Here is a 26,716-nt window from a genome sequence, read left to right as displayed (position 1 = left end):
GAGTGAGAGAGTGATGAACACACAACATCTACGCCAAGTACAATTTGTGATCATACAAATATTTTCTTTCTTTCATTCGTTCATTACCTCCTACTCTATCTCTCCAATGTGTAGTGAGCTTCCCCCAATCAACTCACACTCAATCAAACCAATCATTCCCACCCACTCACTATGAGACTTTTTCAAGCATTTTGATGACCATGATGCACCCAATTGGGTACCTGTTGGATGAATTTTTTTACAAGGGAGATTTAGTGTTTAATCTCAACAATACCTTCTGTATCAATGCAAACTCGTGTTCATTAGAAGACAGAAAGAAAAATTAATATTGACCACCCTCAATGTGGTGATCATACATATTTTAAACGAATTGCCCCCACCAAATTAGCACCCTCCCTACAATTCCTACACCCATTAATTAACTAATATGAATATTCGCAATGTTGTATTGTGTACAGACTACTGATTGAAGGATGGATGGATCGTAGGGAAGGAGGACGGATGATAGGAGAGGTATAGAGGAGGATCGCATATGGAAGTTATAAATTTTCATTCCGGAAGCTTACAATTAAATCATCTTTATAATATAATAATAATAATAATAATAATAATAATAGTAGTACTTATATTAGATTATTTATATAATTGTTAAACAAAAGGATATTAAATTTTATCTAACAACTACAACCACAACACCAAAGAATAACTGTTTTCAAATGGTATTCAATCGCCTAGTTAAAAACTATGGCAACACCTACTTTGTGGGAATCATGTTACTCCTCATGCTCTTTTCAATTGCTGGTATGTAATAATTCATCCATCCTCAATCAATTTCTAATATATTTTGAAACAACAATTAACTTTTGTTTTTTTTTTTTTTTTCTCCCTAATCACAGGAGCTGAAGAATGTAGCATGAGATGCTCATTTGGTTCGATCTGTTGCCAACCCTCACCCAACCTACCGCCTAAGTGTATTGACAAGTGTGTCTTTAAGAGGTGTCCCGTTGGATACCTGTGCTCCAAAGATACATATGGCTCGCCATATTGTGCTTCGCAATCCACTGTCACTTCCAGTAGCAGTGCCTCAACTACAGTGACCACCCAATCGACCGTGGCCAGCACGACCTACACATCGTCCGCCGTGACCCAATCGACCGTGGCCTCAACCTCTGTCTCGACCCAGTCAACAGTGGCCAGTACAGTAGCCAGTACCGTTGCTAGCACCGTCGCAGGTGCCACCTCCACAACGGTTACCACAACGGCCACTACCACATCCCCGGTCAGCACGATCACTGCCACAACCACTGTGAGCACGACCAGCCAGCCACCAGTGACCTCGGGAACAGTAACCACCGGAGCAATAACCTCCACCACTGTTAGCACCACTGCCACCACAACTGTGACGCCCACCAGCACCATCACTGCCACAACTACAGTTACCACAACGACAAAGCCAACAAGCTCTGGTACCGGACCAATTACCATCTCCACCTCGGCCACCACCACTGCCACAACCACTGTTACCCCAACCAGCACCATCACGGCCACAACTACAGTTACCACCACTGCCCAACCAACTACATCATCTACTGGACCAGTAACCATCACTACCACGGCCACCACGACTGCGACAACCACTGTCACTCCAACCAGTACCATCACGGCTACGACAACAGTTACCACCACTGCCCAACCAACAACATCTACTGGAGCACCATCCACGACCAGTACACCACCCCCAGGTACCTCTACTACTGCTCAACCAACAACATCTTCTACGGGAACCTCTCCTCCATTAACCACTACCGGAGTTACTCCTCCACCTACCACAACTTCTACTCCAACACCTACTCCACGTGGAGACCCTGAGATCAAGAACCCTCCAGGCACATACTCCCTCCATGGTTATGCCTTCTCAGACACAAACAAGGTAAGCATCAGTACCAACTCAACATTCAATCATTCAATCTAATATTAACGCATTCCCAAACTCACCCATAAATAGAATGGAGTTGACAATTCTGGAGAACCATACTTGGATGGCATGAAGATTGAGTTGATGGACGAGAGTGGCAAAATTATTGGCACCGGCTACACAGATGCCTCCAAGGCCAGCAACGGATACAAGTTCACTGGTCTGCCCGCTGGAAAGTACTGCCTGCAGATGACCGCACCCCCAGGTTACAACAACGGTCCAATGGGTACCCACAGCAAGTTCGACACCGCCACTGGCAAGCACTGCTTCGACCTCAACAACCAGACCACCGACAACAACAACAACATGTTGGTGCCAGGAGGATTCACCAAGCCAAGCACCGGCAAGTACACCCTCCACGGCTACTCATGGCTCGACAACAACAAGGATGGCAAGGACGACAAGGGTGAGCCATGGTTGGGCGGTATGAACATGGTCCTTACCGACAAGTCCGGAAAAGAGATCGGCACCTACACAACCGACGCCTCGCTCCGCACCAATGGTTACAGGTTTGAGAACTTAGACGAGGGTGACTACTGCCTCAAGGCCTCCGACCCATCTGGCAACTATGCCATCTCACCCAAGGGTACCACCAGCAAGTTTGATGCCAACGGCAACTACTGCTTCCATTTGGGCGACGCCACTACCAATGACAAAAAAGAGATGCTTGTGCCAGCCGGATTCACCCCACTCAAGCCACCACCAAAGTACACACTTCTCGGATACGCCTGGATTGATTCCAACAGCAATGGCGAGGACAACAGGGGCGAGCCATACCTGGGCGGCATTGATGGCACTCTGTACCGCATGAACAAGGATGATAACGAGCTCACCGAGCTCCAGACATTCACCACCGACGCCTCTGAGGGTGCCAACGGCTTCAGAATCCCAGATCTTGACAACGGTGCCTACTGTGTAAAGATGAAGGACCCAACTTCTACCTACGCCCATGGTCCCATTGGCACCACCAACAAGTTCAACTCCAACGGAATGCACTGTTTCTCTCTCGACGACACCACCACCAACGCCAACAACGAAAAGCGTGTTGAGGCTGGATTCACTCCACTCAAGCCACCACCCAAGTACAATATTGAAGGATACACCTGGATTGACTCCAACAGCAATGGTGAGGACAACAAGGGTGAGCCATGGCTTGGAGGTATCAAGGCTACACTACTCAAGCTGGACAAGGACTCTGGCGAGTACAAGGAGATTGACTCCCAGGTCACAGACTCGACAAAGGGCAACAGTGCCGTCCGTTTCGAAGACTTGGAGCAAGGCGGTTACTGTGTCAAGTTGACCGATGAGAGCGGAAACTACGCCCATGGACCCAAGGGCGTGACCAACAAGTTCAACTCATCCGGTGTCTACTGTTTCTCACTCGATGAAAAGACCACCAACGGTGGCTTGAAGACCCACTACTTCAGAGGTGGATTCACCCCACTCAAGCCACCACCCTTGTACAATGTTGCTGGATACTCCTGGATTGACTCTAACAGCAATGGTGAGGACAACAAGGGCGAGCCATACCTTGGCGGCATTGATGTTACCCTACTCAAGTTGGACAAGGACTCTGGCGAATACAAGAAGGTTGACACTCAGACCACTGATGGAACCAAGGGCAGCAATGACATACTCTTTACTGATCTCGAGCAAGGAGCATACTGTGTCACGGCCAATGATGAGAGTGGAAACTATGCACATGGACCCAAGGGCGTCACCAACAAGTTCAACTCGACCGGTGTCTACTGTTTCTCTCTCGACGCCACTACTACCAATGGTGACAAGAAGACCCACTATGTCAGACCTGGCTTCACTCCACTCAAGCCACCACCCAAGTACAACATTGAAGGATACACCTGGATTGACTCCAATAGCAATGGTGAGGACAACAAGGGCGAGCCATGGCTCGGAGGTATCAAGGCTACGCTTCTCAAGTTTGACAAGGACTCTGGTGAATACAAGGAGATTGATTCCCAAGTGACTGACGCCTCCAAGGGCAACAGTGCCGTCCGTTTCGAAGACTTGGAGCAAGGAGGCTACTGTGTCAAGTTGACTGATGAGAACGGAGACTACGCCCATGGACCAAAGGGCGTGACCAACAAGTTCAACTCATCAGGTGTCTACTGTTTCTCACTTGATGCCAAGACTACCAACGGTGACTTGAAGACCCACTACTTCAGAGGCGGCTTCACACCACTCAAGCCACCACCCAAGTACAACATCGATGGATACGCATGGATTGACTCCAACAGCAATGGTGAGGACAACAAGGGTGAGCCATGGCTCGGAGGTGTCAAGGCGACGCTTTTCAAGTTGGACAAGGACTCTGGAGAATACAAGGAGATTGACTCCCAGATCACCGACTCGTCCAAGGGCAACAGTGCCATCCATTTCGGCGACCTGGACCAAGGTGGCTACTGTGTAAAGGCTGAAGATGAGAATGGAAACTATGCTAATGGACCAAAGGGCATTACCAACAAGTTCAACTCGACCGGCTTCTACTGTTTCTCACTCGATGGATCAAATACCAATGGTGACAAGAAGACCCACTACGTCAGGGCTGGTTTCACCCCTATTACCCCTCCACCCAAGTACAACATCGACGGATACACGTGGATAGACTCCAACAGCAATGGTGAGGACAACAAGGGTGAGCCATACCTTGGCGGCGTCACTGCCACACTTCTCAAGTTGGACAAGGACACTGGTGAATACAAGGAGATTGACTCCCAGGTCACCGACTCTTCCAAGGGCAGCAAGGCCCTCCACTTTGGTGATCTCGAGCAAGGTGCCTACTGCGTCAAGTTGGAGGAGGACAGTGGCAACTACGCCCATGGACCAAAGGGTGTCACCAACAAGTTCAACTCGACCGGTGTCAACTGCTTCAGTCTCGATGCCACCACCACCAACGGTAACTTGAAGACCCACTATGTCAGAGGAGGTTTCACCGCCATCAAGCCTCCACCCAAGTATAATGTTGATGGATACACATGGGTTGACACCAACAGCAATGGTGAAGACAACAGAGGTGAACCATACCTTGGCGGTATCAAGGCCACTCTTCTCAAGTATGACAAGGACTCTGACGCCTACACCGAGGTTGACAGCCAGTACACCGACTCGTCCAAGGGCAGCAAGGCCATCCACTTTGGTGATCTCGACCAAGGTGCCTACTGTGTTAAGTTGGAGGACGAGAATGGAAACTATGTCCAAGGACCAAAGGGTGTCACCAACAAGTTCAACTCGTCAGGCGTCTACTGTTTCAGTCTTGACTCCAAGACCACCAATGGCAATGCTATGACTCACTATGTCAGAGGAGGATTCACCGAGGTCAAACCACCACCAAAGTACACGTTGAGTGGTTACTCTTGGATTGACTCTAACAAGAATGGTGAGGACAACAAGGGTGAACCGTACCTCAGCGGAATGGACATGACTCTTCTCAAATTGGACAAGGACTCTGGTGAATTCAAGGAGGTTGACACTCAGACCACCAGTCCATACTACAAGTTCACAGACCTCGAGCAAGGTGGTTATTGTCTAAAGGCAAAGGACGCCAGTGGTGGCTATGATATCACCACCAAGGGAATCACAAGCAAGTTCAACTCCACCGGATACTACTGCTTCTCCTTGGATCCAAAGACCACCAATGGGGACAAGAAGACCCACTATGCCAATGCCGGATTCACAGAAGTCACCCCACCAAAGAAATATAAGCTTCGTGGATACGCCTGGAGTGACACCAACAAGGACGGAACTGATCAGTCAGGAGAGCCATACTTGAATGGAATGAAGGGCAAACTCACAAAGCTTGACAAGGACACTGGAAGTTACGTTGATGTGACTGAATTCACTGTTGGCTCTTCCAACACCGTCAACGATATCAAGGTTGATGACCTTGACCAAGGATCATATTGTGTCACAATGGAGAAGCCAGCTGGATACACATTCGCTCCTATCGGAACCACCAACAAGTTCAACAGCTCCGGTATCTACTGTTTCCCATTGGATGAGAAGACCACTCCATCCGGAACAAGGAATATCATCCCTGGATATGTCCCCGAAGCCGCCCCCAAGATCAGTGGATTCGTCTGGATTGATACGAACAAGAATGGTGCCGATGACTCTGGAGAGCCATTCCTTGGTGGAATCGATGTCACACTCAGCAAGAAGAATGCAGATGGATCTTTGACTGAGATCAAGAAGATTCAAACCCCATCAAGTGGAGCATTTGACTTTGGAAAGCAACCAGCAGGTGACTACTGTTTGAACATCTTTGATGATCCATCCAATTCAAAGTTCCTTCCAACAACAATTGGCAAGGATAGCAAGTTTGACGCAGATGGAAACTATTGCTTCACAACCACGTCCGCTGACATGTTTGTCAAGGCTGGAATGTACAAGTCCAACTAATTCATGGTCCCCAATCGCCCCAATCAATGAAACTATCAACCAGTCAATCTATCATTCAGACTAATCAAAAATAAAAATAATATAAATATTTTGGTTGATGGTAATATTTATTTATAATATTTAATTACTTGGTGCACAAGTTAAATACCAACACTTTGGTAAATTATTCAAACTGATAAAACATATCATTGAATCAATTAAACACAAACCAATGCAACTAACCCAATTAATGACAATGAGATACACTTTGTTATTATTCATCTTATTAATACTTGGATCATTAATATTTATTATTGTTGTGGATAATAGATTGAAGGAGTCTGTTGATGTTGATCATTTGCACAACAACAACAACAACAACAACAATCATTCAAACCTACAACAACATGCGCACACATCACTCAAACAACAAATAGCAAACAGTCGGAAAAGAGTTGGAAGACAACATCATAGCTTACTCATTCAACTCGAACTCGAACGATACAAGGTGTTGGTGGACAATTTGAATGTGACTGAGGAAGAGGGTGTCACGGTCTTTGCATCAATCGTTGAGATGATGGACTGTGCCGACAGGGTCCTGTCCAACAATGTTGAATCATTTCGTTGGTTGGTAATCGATAATGGATCAAGTCTGCATGATATCACCGATATCTTAACATTCTTTGAAGAGATCATCGTGGAGGACATAATTGTGATTGGAGACTGCGCGCTACTCAATGATCAAGCTGCACTTGAATATTCAATCGACGACTTCCTTCGATCCAACAGAGTGTGGAGCTACCTCTATGAGTCTAACGACGCGTTCAATCAACGATGTCAGTCATCATCATCTTCGTCATCGTCGTCTGGCATCCTCGTACATCTTCGCAAGACCAAGCCAGGAAAGAAGTCTCAGTTCTACAAACATATTGAGTTGTATCAATACCCTTTTGAAGCAAGTCGGCGACGCATTGTCATTGGCAATCACACTTCAAAGTCAATGTCAAGGTCTAGATCCGACACATGTCGACATGGTCGTATGTTGATACATGAGTTGGGACCACGAGGAATGTTCGCAACACTACACATGCTGGCCTATGCCATGTCTCGTTCATTTGAATGGCATCGAACCCTTCTCATTGACGACCATGAGTTTGCCTACATCACCAACAACTGGACCGATCTATTCCTTCCTATTTCTAGGTATGTCTTCCTCTTTGATTGATTGAGGTGGTCAATCTGCATCGCTGACCTCCCCTTTCCACCAACTAGCTGCACACTTAACGACATTGATCACGTGAGCAAGAACAATAGACAGGTGGTCAATCATCTTTTGGAACAACATTATAATGATAGCAATCAGGTGGCCGTTGTAACAAAGGACTATTTGGTGTACGCACGCTTCATCACGAGCTACAGGTATCCGAATGATTGGTTCGACTCGGCACAAGCTTACCGATCATATCTGATGGACTGGTTGCTGCGGCCAAGTGCACCCACTCGGCTCTACATCGCCAAGTCCCGATTGTTTCTGTGGGGCGGCAAGCCACCTAGCACCTGCATCGCCATGCAGATACGCAACGGTGACAAGGCCAATGAGACAGGAGTGCCACCGCCCACGCTCGGTCAGTACATGGACGTGTTGCAAGAGTTCACGCTCAATGGTACGCGTTACCTCGATGTCTTTGTGATGACCGACAACGACACTGTGGTGGAGGAGCTACGTCGCACGCAACTTCATCAACCCTACCGCTTCCACTTCTTGCCCAATGTCCATCGAAGTGATGCGGACATTGCAGCACAGTTGAGTAACACTCGACAGAAGGATATAGCAGCGACACCTCCACATGTGATGGGTATGGAGGTGTTGGCTGAAGTATTGCTAGCCAGTGAATGTAACCTATTCATCGGCACACTCTCGTCCAATGTTGGTCGGGCAATCATTGAACTGATGAGGGCCAAGAACCATGATCCATCCCTCAAGTCAATCTTCTGGCGGAGCGTGGACAACTCTACATGGGTAGCCAATCCCTAACATAGAGGACAGTCAGTCAATCCGTCCATGTCTGTCGTGTAATATATAAATCGTAATCATGTTGCTGCTCATGCAGCTCCTAATTCGCGTACCTGTCGAGTCGGTCTAGTTTGTGAGTTGTGTCGAGTCAAAGTCAAGTCGAGTCGCGAGATAACCTTTGATTGTGAGTTAAGTTGGTTTATTGATTGTTACAGCTTACGATGCTGTAAGTCGCTCAAACCTGTTACTGATTGATTGGTTGGTTGGTTGATTGATTGATTGTTCTGTTGTAAATTGAGATGTGATAAGTTAGTTAATGCCGATCAATAAATCATTCGATCTACCAATCAATCAATCAATCAAATACATACCATTAATGTACTCGTGTTTGTATGTTCAATCAGATACGTTGTTGATGTGATGTGATGTTATGTAATGTAAAATGTATATCGGCATGAAGTTTGGTATATGTTCAACACTGAATGTATGTATGAATGAATGTTCGCTTGCTGCAGTTAGATGTCATTGCTTCTTGATCATTAATAAGTGCTGCGCTGACTTAGTACCAGGCCTCCTTCTGACCCTCATGGTATGAGTGATTGGCCCAGTTGACAGTGATGGCCAATGCAACAAAGTAGGGAACGGTGCAGAAGAAGTTCTCGCGAATTCCACGCTTCATGTGTGGCACTGCGTTCTTGAAGTAGTTGACAAACAGTCTCTGGCGGAATGGCGAGACAGTGTATGTGATCTGCTTTCCGAATACCTTTCCTGATCCTCCCATTATTATTTATATTCTATCTTAATATGTAAAGTAAGTGTAATGATTGATGAATGAAAAAAGTGTGTTTGTTTGAAAGAGCCAAGCTGAAGTGAGTTGCGGGTGTGATGGGTGATTTGGACCAGGTATTAAAAAATAAAATCAAAATAACGTTACACAGTTGTCAAACATTCAAACAATCAATACTAAGATATAGATAAGTACTTATATTATATATATATTATATTATTTGTTTATCGTCAAAGTAATATTAATAATATTATATATAACTAGTATAAAATCAACACACATAATAATATTGAGATATCTTAATATTATATCTTGATCAATCTAATAATGGATAAAAGACCTGATACTAATAGATAAATGGATAAAATTATAACTCCGAAGACAGCATAGTAATAATTAAAGTTCATTCGTTCGGTTTGAAATTGATTTTATTTCAATTTATTGTTTGAACGAATGAGTAGGGGGTGGAAGTGAGCGCGCGAGTCTTCAAAAACTCGATGTGATGAGCATTGCCTCTTTCCCGATTCTGGGCACGACAAATAAATAGGTAGTTATAATTATAATTAACAACTCTATATAACATTACATAACATACATACATACATACACATATATATATATACATTATATATACTTATAATAATACAACACAAAGATGAAATATATACTTGTAACTGGAGGTGTGCTCAGTGGCATTGGTAAGGGTATTATCGCAAGTAGCACTGCTATGATTATGAAGGCTATGGGCCTGCGTGTTACATCAATCAAGATAGACCCATACTTAAACATTGACGCTGGTACCATGAGCCCATTCGAGCACGGTGAGGTCTTTGTCCTGAACGACGGTGGTGAGGCCGACCTCGACCTCGGCAACTACGAGCGTTTCCTCGATGCCAGTTTGAACCGCGACAACAACATCACCACTGGCAAGATATACAACCTCGTCATCGAGAAGGTATGTTTGAGCGTGTATCGAGTGAGCGGACGAACGAGAACACTCACTCATTCAATCATTCATTCAATCAATGTAGGAGCGCAAGGGACTATTCCTTGGACGTACTGTTCAAGTTGTTCCACATATTACAGAGGAGATTCAATCTTGGGTTGAGCGTGTGGCTCATGTACCTGTGGACGGAACTGAGGGAACACCAGATGTGTGCATCATTGAGCTCGGAGGTACGGTCGGTGATATCGAGTCGATGCCTTTCATCGAAGCCATGCGTCAGTTCCAGTTCCGCGTCGGTGCCGAGAACTTCTGTTTGATGCACGTGTCGCTCGTGCCAGTGATTGGCGTCGTCGGCGAGCAAAAGACCAAGCCAACACAACAGACCGTTCGTGAGCTGCGCTCACTCGGTCTCAGCCCAGACCTGATCATGTGTCGCTCCAGCCAGCCACTCACACAAGACACCCAGAAGAAGATCTCGCTGTTCTGCCACGTGGCGCCAGAGAACGTTATTGGAGTGCACGACGTCAGCAACCTGTACCGTGTGCCCCTGCTTCTGTACCAACAGAACACCACCAACATCATCATCAACCGCCTCAAGCTCACCCCAAAGGTCGACCTCCACCAGCAGGAGACTGGCTCCGCCATGCACAAGGACCAGAGCGCACACCTCTTGGTCAACCAGTCGATCCCATACTGGCTCGACTCATGGAAGGCCATCGCCGACACAATGGACCGCATCAACAACGAGGGTGGTCCAGTTCGCATTGCCATGGTCGGCAAGTACACCGGTCTGACCGACTCGTACCTTTCCGTGATCAAATCGCTCGAGCACGCTTCCATGAAGTTGAACCGCAAGACTGTCATCGACTGGATCGAGGCCTCTGATCTGGAGCCCGCAAAGAGCGGCCTGACCGACTTCTCGTCGGAGAAGCACGACCGCGCTTGGGAGCTGATCAAGAACTGCAACGGAGTTCTGGTTCCAGGTGGCTTTGGCGACCGTGGTATCGAGGGTATGATCCTGGCGGCCAACTACGCCCGTATCAACAACAAGCCATACCTGGGTATCTGTCTGGGAATGCAGGTGGCCGTCATCGAGTTTGCCAGAAACGTCGTCGGCTGGACCGGCGCCAACTCGGAGGAGTTTGGCAAGGGTACCAAGAACGTCGTGGTCTTCATGCCCGAGGTGTCCAAGACACACATGGGTGGCACCATGCGTCTGGGCTCGCGTGACACCATCTTCAACGACGTCGACTGCAAGATTGCCAAGCTGTATGGCGTCCAAAAGGTCGGCGACGCCGTCGAGGAGCGTCACCGTCATCGTTACGAGGTCAACCCAGAGGTCATTGACGAGATCGACAAGAAGGGTCTACACTTTGTTGGTAAGGACACCACCAACGTCCGTATGGAGATCGTTGAGCTGAAGGAGCACGACTACTACGTCGGCGTCCAGTTCCACCCCGAGTTCAAGAGCAGACCACTTCGTCCATCCCCACCATTTGTCGGTTTGGTCCAAGCCTGTATCGATCAGCTCGCCAAGAAGTCATCCACACCAACCAAGCAATAAACTTTTAAACCTGAAGCAGCAGAAGAAGCAGCGGCAGTATCAATGATATATTTAATAAGATATCTCTTTATGTTTGATTGATTGATTAATTGAGCTTGGCCGACCCTGATGAAGAGGGCCATCAATCCATTGTCTGCCTTGGATACTTCCAGCGTTGTATCCACTAATGTGATGTGAGCACGACAGTGCTGGTTGGTCATCATTGGAGCGTGATTGGTGTCATTATCGTGCCAAGTTGAAGGATATGGGATAGTTCCATATGAGGCCAAAGTGAATGAACTCCAAGATACATCATGTGATGTAAAGAATGAATGAATGAATGTATGAATGTATGAATTTAGTGTAGTATTACACTCGAGTACCAATGACATCCATCTTGTAAATGGTGATACGACCGAAGAAGTCAGTGCTCTCTTTGAATACAATCTTGATTTGTCTTGCCATCTTGATATCAAGTGGGAACACCTGTACAATGTTAATGTCCTCTGGATAGAACTTTGATACCAGAGTGAACTCCTGGCTATCTCCCATCATTGCATGTACTTCACAATCCTATCATAACATTGAGCGCATTAGTATGACTGAGTGAGTGTATGATTGATTGATTGTTCATGATCAATCATACCTTGCCTACGAATCCACCTTGGAAACAGATTGATAGAGCGGTGATGTTGACTGATGACTCTTTGGTGTTGTCGGAAGAGTCAAGGAATTGAATGGAACATGATTGAGGAGTTCCTTGATGTGAGTTCCAACAGGTGTCATCCTTATCATCAAACATATTGTCCTTGCCATACTCCTTTGAGTTCTTATTGAGTACTGAACTGACACGACTCTTAAACAATCCTGTTGTCAACAATGAAGTTGTCATCTTCTTCTTCTTTCTTTATTATCTGTATATAATGTATATGTTTGAATGATTGATTGATGGTGCGTGTAAGAATGAATGTATGAAAAAAACTAAAGATCAGAAGTACAAGTATCTTCTTTCGGGAATTTGATTGCAACCCACACCAAGTTGTATTGACGATTATCGTTTTGATCTAATGAGATGATTGAGTGTGAGTGTACCACTATGAGGTGTCTCGTCGTAGAATGCGAGTGATTAATCACTGTTTGCAGTCTGTCATTGAATCATTCATTCATTCATTCATTCACATACTGACTTGTTATCTACATCTTGTATTATTATTATCTCAATCAATCATTCAATCAATCACATATATAACAATGTTAATTAGAGAATATAGGATACCTATGCCATTGACTCTGGAGGAGTATAAGATTGGACAACTATACATGGTGGCCAAAGTCAGCAAGAATCATACTTCAAATGGCGAGGGTGTCGAGATTGTCGATAACAAGGTATGAACTACGACAGGCACACTTTGATCGATCCATACTCAACCCAACAATCAATCAAACATGTGATATCAGCCATATGTAGATGGAGAGTTTAAAGGACAGTATACACATAAGATATTTCACATTGGCAGTCGTCTGCCTAACTGGCTGAGGGTTATCGTACCACAGACCGCACTTCAAGTCGAGGAGAAAGCTTGGAATGCATTCCCATACTGCAAGACACAATATGCTGTAGGTCATCATCACCATCGTACTTGGATTGGATATTGGATCATGGACATGGACCAGGGGAATGGACCGGGCATGACCTCCGAACAAACATCTTACTGACATCACTCATTCAATCAATCAATCATTCTTAGTGTCCATTCCTTGGAGAAAGGTTCTCATTGTCAATCGAAACAAGATATGTTCAGGATGCAGGAGTACAAGATAATGTATGATTTGAATGTTTCCATTGTCATTGCATCTGGAATGATTCCGGATCCTAACACAAACACACACGAACTATAGTGTTTGAACCTTGGACCAGAGGACCTTTCTGTACGTGAGGTCGACGTTGTAGACATTGCATTCGATCCAATCGAGCCGACAAAGTATAAGGTTGAGGAGGATCCAACATTGTTTGAGTCAAAGAAGACTGGCAGAGGGAAGCTCGACAAGGACTGGATAAAGACAAACAGTCCAATGATGTGCAGCTACAAAGTGTGTAAAGCAGAGTTCAAGGTCTGGGGACTCCAGACCAGGGTCGAGCAGTTCATCCACAAGGTATGTATAGCGAGCGATACACAGACTTGGCATTCCTAGATGCATCCAACTGACACATCACCCATCACACGTAGACTGCTGTCAGAGACATCTTGTTTATGGGTCATCGCCAAGTGTTCTGTTGGATAGATGAATGGTTTGGAATGGACATGACTTCAATTCGCAGGTTTGAGGATCAGACCAAGATGGATTTAAACAAGGTACGCGAAGATATCATATGGCATGATTGATTGATTGATTGGAATCCTGGATTCCATGTCCTAACACAAACATACTCATACACATACCAGCTCATCAAGACACAGACACCTCTAGATGCTCCACAGCCAATCCAGAGTATAACAGACCTGAGAGATAGCAAATAAAGTGGAACGGATGATGAATGATGTTGATGATGATATGTTACATGTTTGATTTCAATTCGACCCAGTTGAGTGACTTGGAGATGGCCTTGTGCCAGTCCTTGATGCGTAGATCGATATCTTGTTGATTGGCGATGGGGGTGAACTTCCTGGCCTCGCGGAACTCCATCGATGACTTGTAAACACCAACTGCCAATCCTGCCGCATAGGCAGCGCCAAAACATGTTGTTTCCAGGTTGCTTGGACGCAGAACGGGCAGACGGAGAACATCGGATTGTATCTGGCACATCAGGTTGTTCATTGTCATGCCACCATCCACTCGCAGCTCTGTCAGGTGGTCCTTTGAATCCTTCTGCATTGCCTGCAGTACGTCATAAGTTTGGTAGCATGTGGACTCAAGTATGGCCCTGGCAAAGTGTGCGCGGTTGGTGTGATGCGTCAGGCCGACCATTACACCACGTGCATCGTCACGCCAGTATGGCGCAAAGAGTCCTGAGAATGCTGGCACAAAGTACATGCCACCAGTGTCCTTGACTGTCATTGCAAGTTGTTCGATCTCCTTGGAGGACGAAGCAATGCCCAGGTTCTCTATCAGCCAGCGCACACCAGCACCTGCCACGGCCACCGAACCCTCGAGGGCATAGTGAACCTTGGCGTCCTTGCCCAGCTGATAGCACACTGTGGTGAGCAAGCCATGTTTCGAGTGAACGACATCTGTTCCTGTGTTGTAGAGCAAGAAGCAGCCCGTGCCATACGTGTTCTTGGCCTGTCCACGCTCAAAGCACATCTGTCCGACCATTGCTGCTTGCTGGTCGCCCAGCACACCTGCCACGGGAATGCCCTTGAGCGGGCCGGATGCGATAGTGCCATACACCTCTGACGAACTCTTGATCTCGGGCAGGATGTTCATGGGCACGCCAAGGAAGTCGCACGACTCCTTGTCCCACTTGCAAGTGTCAAGGTTCATCATCAGTGTTCTACTGGCGTTGGTCACGTCTGTGGCGTGGACGCCTCCCTGTGCGCCACCAGTCAAGTTCCAGATGAGCCAGCTGTCGATCGTGCCCATGACGCACTTGCCCTTCTGGCACTCGGCTCTGAGCTCGGCCACATTGTCCAACAACCAGCGCAGTTTGACACCCGAGAAGTAGTTGGCCAGTGGTAAACCGCTCTTTTCGCGTAGGTAGTCTCTGTTTGTAATTTGATATTGGTCTGCCTTGTTGTTGGGTGTGGCACCATTGCTTGGAGTGGCAACATCACCCTCTGGATGCCAGTTGAGCGTGCCAACCTTGTCAATGAGACTAGCGACGACATCACTGGTCCTTGAGTCACACCATACTATCGCATGATGGTAGGGTTTGCCTGTAGTCTTGTCCCATACCAAAGTGGTCTCACGTTGATTCGTGATACCAATGGCCTTGATATCCGACACTTGACCCAGTCCCTGTTCCTCATACTTCTTCATCACCTCATCAATACACTTATTTGTAGCATCCATTATCTCATTAGCATCATGTTGTACCCAACTGTTGTTAAGGGAGTAGTATGTTAGGAGTCAATCAAGCATACGATCAATCGATTGATCAATCAATTAACTTAACTTACCCTGGATGAGGATGATGTTGTGTCAAGGGTAGTGCATGGGAGAGGACGGGATGACCGTGTGAATCAAAGAGCATGAAGCGTGTGCTGGAGGTACCTTGATCAATGGCACCAACATATGGTTTGACAAAGGTTGGTGTAGTAGTTGTTGCTGTGGTCGTCATATTGCGTAGTGACAGACTATGTGATTGTTTGAATGAAGAGATACAGATACTAGATAATGTTGATGATGATGATAATGAGAATGATGATCGTGCAACGAGTTGTTGTTGATGGTGAATCAATGAAGTTGAAGATCTTAACAACATCATCATCATCTTTGACTTGACTTGAACCCAAACACAAACATAAACACACACACTAAATAATGAGACCCTCAGTCATTCTTTCATTCACTCATTCATTCAAGTTCAAACTCAAGGCAACCCATTATCTTTTGAAGCGTTGCAGTCCAATTCTCATCATAAATCGCCGGAAAAAGCTATTGATTGTTGAGGTAGAAATCCAGATGAAATTTCATATGAACTCAAGATAATATCTTTTGTCTCAAGACTGAGTTTACTTCCAAATTTGGATAAATGAGATGTAGTGTAGTGTAGAACACATAACTGTGTATCTCTAAGTGTTGTATTCTTTGTTTGTATAAGTGTGTGAATGTAAATGTGAGTGAGAGTGTGTAGTTCAACACAACTAGATCACCCCACATTGCCTGATATGTCGATTCAGATTGAGGAGTATCATTGAGGATGATCCTTCTACAATAGCTGCACTACATTATTATTATACAAGATCTAAACTTTACATAAAAGGTAATATATTTGTTTCCATAGACTTGGATAATTCTCCAATGTTGATAAACATCACCCAAACATTCATTTGTTCAATCATTTGATTGAAGCTCAAATAAATATACAAATACACACATATCAAACAAATTAATAATCATAAATACAACATCAAATATTGTATATCAATCAAACACATACATATCAAATAGGTTGGGATGTAGAATTACCACCTATAATTAACTCATCACTCAGAATTAATAATTATAATGACAACAACACCTGTTATAATTATAAGATCAAGTGTGGGGTGGTAACACAAACAACAACAACACTCTGATCGATTGACCCACACACCATAAGCATACAAATACACATACATACACATACATATAAACACACAAACAAACATAGGCATCGAACACAATGTCATCCATTCATGCCCATCGTTTGTATATGTTTGGACGCGTAGAAATACAACGACAGTAAGACAGATGACATCCACGCCCACAATAAGCATGGTCACTCACTCTTTGTTCGAGCATAGACCGTTGGACTGARGGTGATGGACAAGTCAGTCCGTCGTCAGTCTGTCAGTCAGTCCGTCAGTCAGTCAGTTGTTTGAGGATCGTCCATCACCTTATTTATAGTCTTTTGCCTATATTTATATTCATACCATACATTCCATACAAACATATTTGGATACCTGCATCAATCAGTGTCCAACATCTTTCCAATCTCTTTCCCCTTCTACCTACCTTACCTTCCACTTCTATTCATTACCCTCCACTGTCTTTGGTAAACAACTGTTTCAATCACCCGACCTCATAGTTTGCTCCTTTCACTGTCCTCATAGCCATATCTAGGTGAGTCATATTCAACTCTTCACTCCTTTTAAGGAGTGATACCTTCTTAGAGCTTGATTGGCTTGCGTGTGGAGTGTATCAATACACTGTATTTGGAAACACTCTCACCGAAGTGCACCGACCAGCGCAGAATTCAGTCGTACAACTAAGAACGATGACGAAAGACATTCTAACATAGTACTCCCTCACTTTCCAACTCTTAAAGACAGACATTGACCATTTAACAAGGGACAGACAGCGAAACAATGAACATAATCAATTACTTCAGACACTCACAACAGTCCAATCAAATATACTCTATGAATAGCAGTGGTTATTTGAACAGTATCAATGGCAAGCAACAGCATCAACAACAACAACAGCAACAGCCAGAGCATCTGAACCAAGTCCATCAACAAGCCTCCTCTCCAAACATTTCATTCACTCCTTCACCAATCTTGTATATGTCTCCAATGGCTCCTATAGACTATGGTTATCCAGACGACATCCTAGACGATGGACGTAGCGACGGTCCAGACTCTCCTACTCTCATTTCCAGTAGTTTCATGAATGATCAAAGCAACCAACTTGTACCGGATCTCTCTGTCAACAATAACTGCAGACTTGATCCCAAGCACGGTGTATATACATTCCAAGGTACTCGTAGATACATGGAGGACCGTCACAAGATCAAGAGTAGTCTTGATAACAATCCAAACATATCATTATATGGTGTATTCGATGGACATGGAGGACATGTATGTTAATCAATATCTTTCGCTCAATGTTCAAGTAATACTAACTGTCCCCACATGTTCAACAATAGACATGTGCCAACTTTGTACAAAAGAGGATCAGCCAGTATATAAACAAGTTCATCAAAGAGAACAGTACTGGATACTCGAGCAAGAATTCCCCGGGTTGCTCAGCCAAGGGTATCGCAGCTGGGGCACCCGACTCACCGCTTTGGAAGAAAGTAAACAGTCTTCGAAGCGAGCAACAGAACGAAACACAAAACAGAAGTGACATGCTCCAGACTGCACTCTACAAAACATTCACAGTGCTGGATCAGCGCTTCTCCAAGAAGTATCGATCAAAGAACGAGAGTGGGACCACGTGTTTGGTCGCTCTCCTGTCGACACCGCCATCTGCGCCACCCCTTCTTGTTGTGGCCAACACTGGCGATTCAAGAGGTGTCCTGTGCCGAAGTGGTAGAGCAATCCCTCTATCATTCGATCACAAGCCATCGAATCCAAAGGAGAAGCAGAGGATCATGAGTGCCGGAGGCAAGGTCGAGTGGGACTACAACGAAAGAACATGGCGCGTGGGAGGAATCCTCTCGATGTCCAGAGGCATAGGAGATATCCCATTGAAGAAATGGGTCGTCCCAGACCCAGAGTTCGTAGTCATCCCGTTGAGAGTCAAGCAACAGGTGCCAGCAACGGTCTCCAAGGCATCAAGCTTCTCCCCTCTTACCGGATCGCCACGATTCAGTCCAAAGTGCCAACGATTCTCATCCATTAATGAGTTTGAACTGGCAACCAGATCGATATCAGAGAATAGTGCTCAATCCATTTCTGAAGTACCAGATCAAGATCAATACGTTGCACAACACCCAGCCGTCACCAGCAAGATGATCTACCAACGACCAACCAGTCCAAAGAGGAGGAACAACTCACAGATGGTAGTCAACGTTTCCAAGTTGGCCAGGAGTTCCTCGTCGTCCATCAATGGAGCAGGTTACATGTCTCCTTCTTCCGCACCACAACCAGCACCAACACCATTATTATCTTCATCATCAATAGTTGATATCGATCAATACTTCATCTTGGCAACCGATGGAATATGGGACGTATTCTCAAATCAAGACCTTGTAGACTTTATCAACAAGACAATTGAAGAGGTCTATACTTCCAAGAGCATGGATTGGGATTCATTCGACATTGCCAAACGAGTATCAATGGAGGCATTTGCACGTGGCAGTGGTGACAACAGTACTGTCATCATTGTCAAGTTAGATACTTAGCCCTAACATTAATTATTATTATTTAATATATATTATATTATGTATTCCAATAGTTTGAATTGTCTGACTTTATGGATTGAGTGGGTGGGGAGTGTGAAGTGAGCGGGGACACAAGTATCTTCATTATTAGGACGAACCACATATTAACACACACGACTCAGACAACAGATAATAAGACCTACATTGAAGAGCATTCATAATAATATAACTTCTTCTTTATATCTTGAGCCAACCAAATGCAAACATGGACGAGGGCGCCCTCGCCGGATATACACACTTTATTAGATACCTGAACTATGCGACTACGCCCAAGTTCAGGATGGCCTTTGAGACCTTCTGTCTAATAGTCATTGCAACATTCTTATTCTCACTGGTGGCAATGCACAGACAATATGTTGGCAAGGTACATAACATCTATTCTTGGACTTGACCGATGTCATTCATCAACTAACTTTGAAGTACATTCATACATGATGTAGGCCGACTGCATTGTAGACGAGTTCGAGGCCAACTTTCCAAAGCATCGATTCGATATACTATTGTTGGATGTATGTATTTTGAAGTTAGGCACATGTATACATACTAATAGTAACCAAACCATATAGATTAAAGAGATAACGACAGATTCCAATGAAGACGATCAATACCAACAAGAGGTCACAGAGATATTCGCATCATCACAAACATCATTGATGCAAAAGGATCTCATCAATAAGTTGCTATCAACAGACGAGATGCAACAGCAAAGGGAGGAGCAACAACACACAACCGCAGCATCAGAAGCAGTGACTACAGAGACTCACCACCAGCCTGACGAGGCATCCAGGCCCTCGCATCATGGTCCTGTGGTTGGCGTCTCACCTAACCAAAGGGTGCGCCACACATTTGAAACGCATCAGCAGTACGAGTTCAGCACGCAGAAGGGTTTCCTAATGCTCTCGCCAGACGTCAGGAGCATGTACAATATATCTACACATCGAATCGATCTATATACGAACCAGTCATGCTTTGGCGGACCCTTTCATCGGATGCTACTCAAAGTGCTCGGCTACGACACTGTAATCATCAACAACCTGGTCAATAGTTTCGATGGCTCTGGCTATCTCCGATCACTCGATGACAACATCCTGATCAATCTATCCAGGTTCTCATCACCTGAGACTCACCTATCATCCGGTATGCAGCATATCCATTTTACTCTATTTCCATAATATTCCAACATCTACTAACCTCATTCTATTCAATCAAGATTACATCCTTTATGTAATTCAATGTATAATCAAGGTTAACATCATATTCTTCTTGAATGTAACAGTGTTTGGAGTTGGTCTACGGATATGTGAACAATGTTTAACAAGTGGTATGTATCATTGTCCTCTCCTCATCATCATCATTTTACATTACTAATCCAGGTCCATTCAATCAATCAATCAATCATTCCAGTATTCGATTCCAACTCACATGGACTACAAACATTTATGTTACACAATTGTTGCGTTGCACTTGTATTTATAATTGTAATTTATTAATATCATCCTGGAAATCCAGTACCATTACTAATCCATCCACTCCCAATCAATCAGTTACAAATTGGAATGATATATATGTTCTCAATATTCTTATCCGCAGAATACCTTGTATTCCTTTCAATATCATTAATAGCATCATACTTCACATCCTGGAGGTATGAATACAATCACTCAATCAATCACTCACATGCTCTCATTCACTCACTCACTCACTCACTCACTCACTCACTCACTCACGCACATAGTCTTAGATCAAACGAGAGTATAAGATGTTATCCACTTATATTCTTGGCGACATTATACTTCTTGGGATACTATGTTACAATATTCCCAACTGGCTTCCATTCAATAGCATTCTGTGTTACCTATACGATCACAGAGTACTTGGTAGTACTATGCATATTCAACTTTGAAATACCTGCTGTGTTGGGACCTAATCGCGATGTACAGAACAATCAAATTGTCCAAAGAGAACAACATATCCAATAGTTGGACTCATTCATCATTCAATCATGGTCCACCCATTGGACGTTACGAACAAAGAGGGAAGGACCTTTATTGAATGAACGAGCGTTGTTCAATCGACAATCAAATATGTTCCATGTCTGCTACGATCAGGGGACTGGTCATTGTCAACTAGTAAAGTCCACTCGTTGTCCTTGATTGAATAACGATAGTTCTTACCTTTGCCACCTATATAGATGATGTTTCCATTGGCACCGTCGTAGACCATCTGGCGATATACTCCATATGTTGGGCACTTTAGAAGAATCATTGATTGTCTTGTGGTCAACGAGTACTTGAAGAATGAGACAGCGGTGAGAATGTAGATGTAGTCATTGCCGTCAAAGCAGCTCGAGTCATGGTAGGTTTCGAGTATGTCCTTTTGGTAGACCTCACCAACACCAGTTTGGATATTGAATGAGTGGATGTCAAGACATGGCCTTGCTTCATAATCCTTAGTCTCTCCACCAACAATATATATAGTCTTGTTGTGGAAGAATGAAGTGCCAAAGGCTACCCGGAGAGGTAGTTGTCCAACCTTTTTGAACTCGCTTGTCGCTATGTTAAAGCTGTCCACACGGTTCAAGTATCCTCCATCGAAGTAGCCACCAACAAGATAGATTAGCTTGTCTCCGCTGTAGCATGTTGAAATGGCACGGCCGCCAAAGAGGCCCCATATGTTGCAAATGTTGGCCACCCTCCCTTTCAGAGAGTAGCTACACCAGGTCTGTGGATACTCGATTCCTCCAAACACATAGATGTTGCCTCGAGCGTAGACCACTGATGTGGTTACGTAGTCCAAGATGTGGCCTTTAAATGGGTCTCTAATCATTGTCCATTTTGATGTATCCAATTCCAGCATTGAAAGCTCATTGTTTCGCAATGAGATTACATGACGGGCAAAATCACTCTTTGGAGCGCGACGCACGACAGGCGTGGCGACAAAACATCCAATGACCTCAAAACATGATTTGATCAACTTCTTGATCTCATCCATCTTCTGGACATCTGTGTTGACACTGCATGGCTGTCTCAGGGCGAGAGTATCATTGACTTCGTATGGCATCTGATACATGAGCTCAATGTGATTCTTGATCATTGCCAACAGCTCGTTGTCATCATAGTGGACGAGCTCCTCATGGACATCTTTCAACGATCTGTCAGAAGAAACCACAGTGTTGATCAGTTGCTCAATTGTTGTGCATGTTCTGATTGACGCCACGAGTCCGGACATGTCACCATCGCCCACCGTGACACTGTGTGATGCGAGTGGTACGTTGATAATCTGATTGATTGATCTAATCTCACTGATTATACCATCAATTATTGATTGAATGTGTTCCATTTGATCGTTGATGGGCTTCTTGATCATGTGCTCCTGAGCGATGATCACTTTGATCAGTTGTTCAAAGTGATTGGTGACCTCGGATCGAGTCTTCTCCAACGATTGATAGGATTTGGCATAATCATCCAGTGTCTTCCAGAGATGGTCCAGTCTTGGCGTACACCACAATGATCGATAGTCCGTGCCCACCAAACTCTGCTTTATATTTGTTATATGATCAAGTTGATGGCCCTTATGCGTACGAACCAAACAAACTGGACAACACAACACTCTACAATCCACACAGATAAAATCCATCCTCTCTTTATGAGTTGGACAGATGCCTTCATTATTATTATTATTATTATTATTATTATTATTATTATTATTATTATTATTATTATTATTATTATTATTATTATTATTATTATTTGTATCCATAATTATTATTATCTGTATCTTCAAACAATAAAGTAAAATTTGATCAAAATGGCACACATTGATTTGAAATTGAAGGCCCCAAGTGGTCCCAAACCCGAATGATCAAAATGAGTGTGAGAGAAGCAGGATCTCACTTCATCGTCTGATCTGACACAGATACATAAATATAGTTATAATAACATGTTCTCTGCTGCCTCATTCAATCATTTGACCAGGTCATCATTGAGATTCTACTCAACTGCTGCCAACGTGTGTACTACCGCATGACCCAATAGAGTGATCAGTGATCAGTGATCAGTAGACTGACTATTGAACATCATCATTCATATTATGTTTAGATAAAGAATGTTGGTGTTATTGGAGCAGGTCAGATGGGATCTGGTATTGCCCAAGTACTCTCACAGACTGCCAAGAGGAATGTTATAATCGTCGATCAATCACAGGCAATGTTGGAGAAATCACAGAAGCTCATCAACTCTCTGCTGACCAAAGGTGTTGAGAAGGGAAAGATCGCCGAGGCCGACAAGCTGGCCACACTCCAGCGTATCTCCTTCACCAACGACATCAAGAACTTGGCTCAGGCCGACTTTGTCATTGAGGCCATCGTCGAGAACACCGAGGTCAAGTGCAACCTCTTCAAGGACCTGGCCAAGATCTGCCGTCCAGACGCCATCCTCGCATCCAACACCTCGTCCATCTCCATCACCAAGATCGCCGCCGCCACCCCCAACCCCGACAAGGTGATCGGCATGCACTTCATGAACCCAGTGCCCGTCATGCAGCTGGTCGAGATCATCTCGGGTCTGCAGACCTCGGACGACACTCACAAGATTACTCTCGATCTGGCCAAGGATATGGGCAAGGTCACCACCAACGCCAAGGACATTCCAGGCTTCATTGCCAACCGTCTTTTGATGCCATACATCAACGAGGCTGTCCAAGCTTTCTACGAGGGCATTGGTACCGTTCAAGACATTGACACCACCATGAAGCTTGGCTGCAACATGCCCATGGGACCACTTACCCTTGGTGACTTTATCGGTTTGGACACATGTCTTTCAATCATGAAGTAAGTATAGATTATGTTGATGATGATGAAGATGAGGATGATGTAAGAGTTCTATATTCACTATACTAAATAATATTACTTCCAACACATTTAGTGTCTTGCACTCACAGCTTGGAGACAGCAAGTACAGACCATGCCCATTGTTGGTCAAGTATGTTGAGGCTGGTCGTCTTGGCAAGAAGTCAGGTCGTGGATTCTACACCTATGACAAGTAAACTATTATTACATTCATTCAATCAATACCAACATAACAATGGATATTATTATGTGACGATGAGATAAGAGAGAGCCACGAGTGAATGAATGGATGGGTGCGTGAGAGATACAATGTTCCACTTGTTTGCTGGATCAAGGTCATTTTGAGATTGTTGTGTCACTTGTTTATCTGTTAGTTATTATTACTTATAACAACAAGGGTCAGTTGAGTGTATACAATACATGATATAATAATAAGAAGTAGAATCAATTAGTAATCAACTTTACAATAACAATCATCATCAAGATTTCTTTCAGAAGAACGAACAAAAGATAATGGATAACAAAGACATCAACGACAACAACAACAACGACATCATCAACAACAACAACAATGTTGTTAATCAACAGTTAATATGCATGATACACGATAAGAGGGAGAAGTTCATTTGTTTAAGTTGCAATACAATGGTGTGCTCATTCTGCTTGGCGATGAGTCATAGTGGACATCAGTTTGACTCGATCGACAATATCAAACAGTGTATTGAAACAAAAGATAATGATGCATTATGGTGCAAGGCAAGGTTGGATCATCTCTGGGATACACTCAACGATTGTGCCACTACCTATCAATGGCTGGAGAAGAAGAGTGGCAAGATCAGCAAACAATTTGAACAACTATTCAAAATGTTGATGGCACAAGAGCATAAGATCAAAGGACCGATCACTCTACAGATGGAACAAACAAGATCAAAGATCAACGACATCATCAATGAGATGAGTGACATCAACTCACTCATCAACAGGTCACCACCAAAACAGAAGGACAAGATTGACGATGTTGTGGATATTTCCATAGTGATTGAATCAATCTTGGAGCGCCCATCTGTTGAAGATTTTATCGACAAATCACTGGCACCTGCTTTGAACGAAGAAGAAGAAGATGAAGAAGATGATAATCACAAACTCACTGATAATGAGTTGTTGTTGATGATCAAGAATCACGCTCAACATATGCAACTCACCAAGTATGATGAGTCTTTATCGGATCGCCAGAAAGATCTCATCAAGACTGAGGCCAGAATCATTGGGAGCAAGATACAATCATGCATTGACAATATTGGAGTAAGGACTCAAACATTTGACAATCACATTCTCTCAATAGTGGGCGATGTGATGTCATTGTACTCGTTGGAAACAGGCGAACGGACAGAGTTCAATCATAACATCCAAAGATATATCTCCACTGGAGCTGAAAACTCAATCGTCTACGCACTTGGCAATATCTATATTTTTGGTGGCCATGATGAGAACACATTCACGAGGTACACACTGGCAGATGGCCAAATCATTGATGAAGAAGAGATGGTTGGTTTCCAAGGTGCTGACGATCTCACTGCATGTTACGATGGCAACAAGCTTATATACCTCGTTGGTGGAACAGTAGATAACAAAAAGTTTTTGAATCGAGTGGACAGCTTCAACATTGACACTCATGAATGCAAGAATGTTGGACAACTTCCCACTCCATCTTTCGAATCATCGCTGATCTATCACAACAACACTATATATATCATTGGTGGATACTCTCGTGATGATATGGCATGCCGGCCCATGTCGTTCAACGTGTTGACAGGGGCCACCGAGTTCCTCCTTGAGGATGACACCGAAATTTTGTTCAACACCACGTGTTGCTTCGACGGTGTTGACAACATCTACATACTATATGGCCGCTATGGGAGTACGTTCATCCGACTTACTCTGTCCACCAAGGAATATACTGTACTTGCCAAGTTTCCAATCGATGACATCAGAACCAAGTTTCTGGTGTTCAATGGTCCGGAAGGATATATCACCGCAACTGATACAAAGAGTTTGGAAAAACGATACACGATCCAAGATAATAAGTGGATAGCTCATCCAACATCAATGATACGTAAAGGTTGGTGTTTAATTAATTCCAAATTAAATTAATTATTAACAACAAGTTTAACTTTGATCACCCCCATTCAATACATTCATTCATTCATTTCACTTTGTTTGTGTTTGAGAAGTGAAGTGATAACAAGAATAAGAACATGATGAATTCTAATCAGCAACAACAACAGATAACATGTTCGATACATCAAAAGAAGGAGAAGTTCATATGTTTAAGTCGTGCTCATTATGTTTGGCGCCAAACATGTTGTTAATCATAGTGGACACCAGTTTGATATCATCAGC

The 26,716-nt window shown here is 44.2% G+C and overlaps 12 protein-coding genes across 12 annotated transcripts; 8 read left to right on the top strand and 4 right to left on the bottom strand.

Annotated features, from left to right (window-relative positions):
- Positions 1–913: 913 nt before the first annotated feature.
- On the top strand, positions 914–6,391 carry SAMD00019534_103120 (hypothetical protein; the record flags this gene model as incomplete). The annotated part of the gene is made up of 2 exons (XM_012894563.1): positions 914–1,930; positions 2,006–6,391. The coding sequence occupies 2 exons, from the start codon at positions 914–916 to the stop codon at positions 6,389–6,391; spliced, it is 5,403 nt and encodes a 1,800-aa protein (XP_012750017.1).
- A 553-nt stretch (positions 6,392–6,944) lies between these two features.
- SAMD00019534_103110 (hypothetical protein) lies at positions 6,945–8,405 on the top strand (the record flags this gene model as incomplete). The annotated part of the gene is made up of 2 exons (XM_012894562.1): positions 6,945–7,573; positions 7,643–8,405. The coding sequence occupies 2 exons, from the start codon at positions 6,945–6,947 to the stop codon at positions 8,403–8,405; spliced, it is 1,392 nt and encodes a 463-aa protein (XP_012750016.1).
- Positions 8,406–8,943: 538 nt separating this feature from the next.
- Positions 8,944–9,165, bottom strand: SAMD00019534_103100 (hypothetical protein; the record flags this gene model as incomplete). The annotated part of the gene is made up of 1 exon (XM_012894561.1): positions 8,944–9,165. One exon carries the CDS (start codon positions 9,163–9,165, stop codon positions 8,944–8,946), a length of 222 nt encoding a protein of 73 aa, XP_012750015.1.
- A 661-nt stretch (positions 9,166–9,826) lies between these two features.
- Positions 9,827–11,681, top strand: SAMD00019534_103090 (hypothetical protein; the record flags this gene model as incomplete). Its single annotated transcript, XM_012894560.1, has 2 exons — positions 9,827–10,126; positions 10,203–11,681. 2 exons carry the CDS (start codon positions 9,827–9,829, stop codon positions 11,679–11,681), a joined length of 1,779 nt encoding a protein of 592 aa, XP_012750014.1.
- Positions 11,682–12,041: 360 nt separating this feature from the next.
- SAMD00019534_103080 (hypothetical protein) lies at positions 12,042–12,567 on the bottom strand (the record flags this gene model as incomplete). Its single annotated transcript, XM_012894559.1, has 2 exons — positions 12,042–12,235; positions 12,324–12,567. Coding segments are annotated over 2 exons (438 nt in total), but the record flags the coding sequence as incomplete, so codon positions are not given.
- Positions 12,568–12,911: 344 nt separating this feature from the next.
- On the top strand, positions 12,912–14,038 carry SAMD00019534_103070 (hypothetical protein; the record flags this gene model as incomplete). The annotated part of the gene is made up of 5 exons (XM_012894558.1): positions 12,912–13,046; positions 13,119–13,277; positions 13,409–13,483; positions 13,560–13,814; positions 13,889–14,038. Coding segments are annotated over 5 exons (774 nt in total), but the record flags the coding sequence as incomplete, so codon positions are not given.
- Positions 14,039–14,222: 184 nt separating this feature from the next.
- Positions 14,223–15,987, bottom strand: SAMD00019534_103060 (hypothetical protein; the record flags this gene model as incomplete). Its single annotated transcript, XM_012894557.1, has 2 exons — positions 14,223–15,699; positions 15,779–15,987. Coding segments are annotated over 2 exons (1,686 nt in total), but the record flags the coding sequence as incomplete, so codon positions are not given.
- Positions 15,988–17,725: 1,738 nt separating this feature from the next.
- SAMD00019534_103050 (hypothetical protein) lies at positions 17,726–19,431 on the top strand (the record flags this gene model as incomplete). Its single annotated transcript, XM_012894556.1, has 2 exons — positions 17,726–18,163; positions 18,232–19,431. The coding sequence occupies 2 exons, from the start codon at positions 17,726–17,728 to the stop codon at positions 19,429–19,431; spliced, it is 1,638 nt and encodes a 545-aa protein (XP_012750010.1).
- A 244-nt stretch (positions 19,432–19,675) lies between these two features.
- SAMD00019534_103040 (hypothetical protein) lies at positions 19,676–21,449 on the top strand (the record flags this gene model as incomplete). Its single annotated transcript, XM_012894555.1, has 7 exons — positions 19,676–19,834; positions 19,911–19,979; positions 20,037–20,607; positions 20,681–20,791; positions 20,875–20,936; positions 21,015–21,115; positions 21,206–21,449. The coding sequence occupies 7 exons, from the start codon at positions 19,676–19,678 to the stop codon at positions 21,447–21,449; spliced, it is 1,317 nt and encodes a 438-aa protein (XP_012750009.1).
- A 17-nt stretch (positions 21,450–21,466) lies between these two features.
- SAMD00019534_103030 (hypothetical protein) lies at positions 21,467–22,698 on the bottom strand (the record flags this gene model as incomplete). The annotated part of the gene is made up of 2 exons (XM_012894554.1): positions 21,467–21,513; positions 21,645–22,698. 2 exons carry the CDS (start codon positions 22,696–22,698, stop codon positions 21,467–21,469), a joined length of 1,101 nt encoding a protein of 366 aa, XP_012750008.1.
- Positions 22,699–23,409: 711 nt separating this feature from the next.
- Positions 23,410–24,513, top strand: SAMD00019534_103020 (hypothetical protein; the record flags this gene model as incomplete). Its single annotated transcript, XM_012894553.1, has 3 exons — positions 23,410–23,478; positions 23,568–24,298; positions 24,393–24,513. The coding sequence occupies 3 exons, from the start codon at positions 23,410–23,412 to the stop codon at positions 24,511–24,513; spliced, it is 921 nt and encodes a 306-aa protein (XP_012750007.1).
- Positions 24,514–24,913: 400 nt separating this feature from the next.
- SAMD00019534_103010 (hypothetical protein) lies at positions 24,914–25,719 on the top strand (the record flags this gene model as incomplete). Its single annotated transcript, XM_012894552.1, has 2 exons — positions 24,914–25,521; positions 25,659–25,719. 2 exons carry the CDS (start codon positions 24,914–24,916, stop codon positions 25,717–25,719), a joined length of 669 nt encoding a protein of 222 aa, XP_012750006.1.
- Between the last annotated feature and the right edge of the window lie 997 nt (positions 25,720–26,716).

This window comes from Acytostelium subglobosum, assembly GCF_000787575.1.
Source record: "Acytostelium subglobosum LB1 DNA, scaffold: scaffold26, whole genome shotgun sequence".
Classification (NCBI taxonomy): Eukaryota; Evosea; class Eumycetozoa; order Acytosteliales; family Acytosteliaceae; genus Acytostelium; species Acytostelium subglobosum.
Note: the sequence above shows the minus strand (reverse complement) of the source record. Positions and strands in the feature narration are given on the sequence as shown.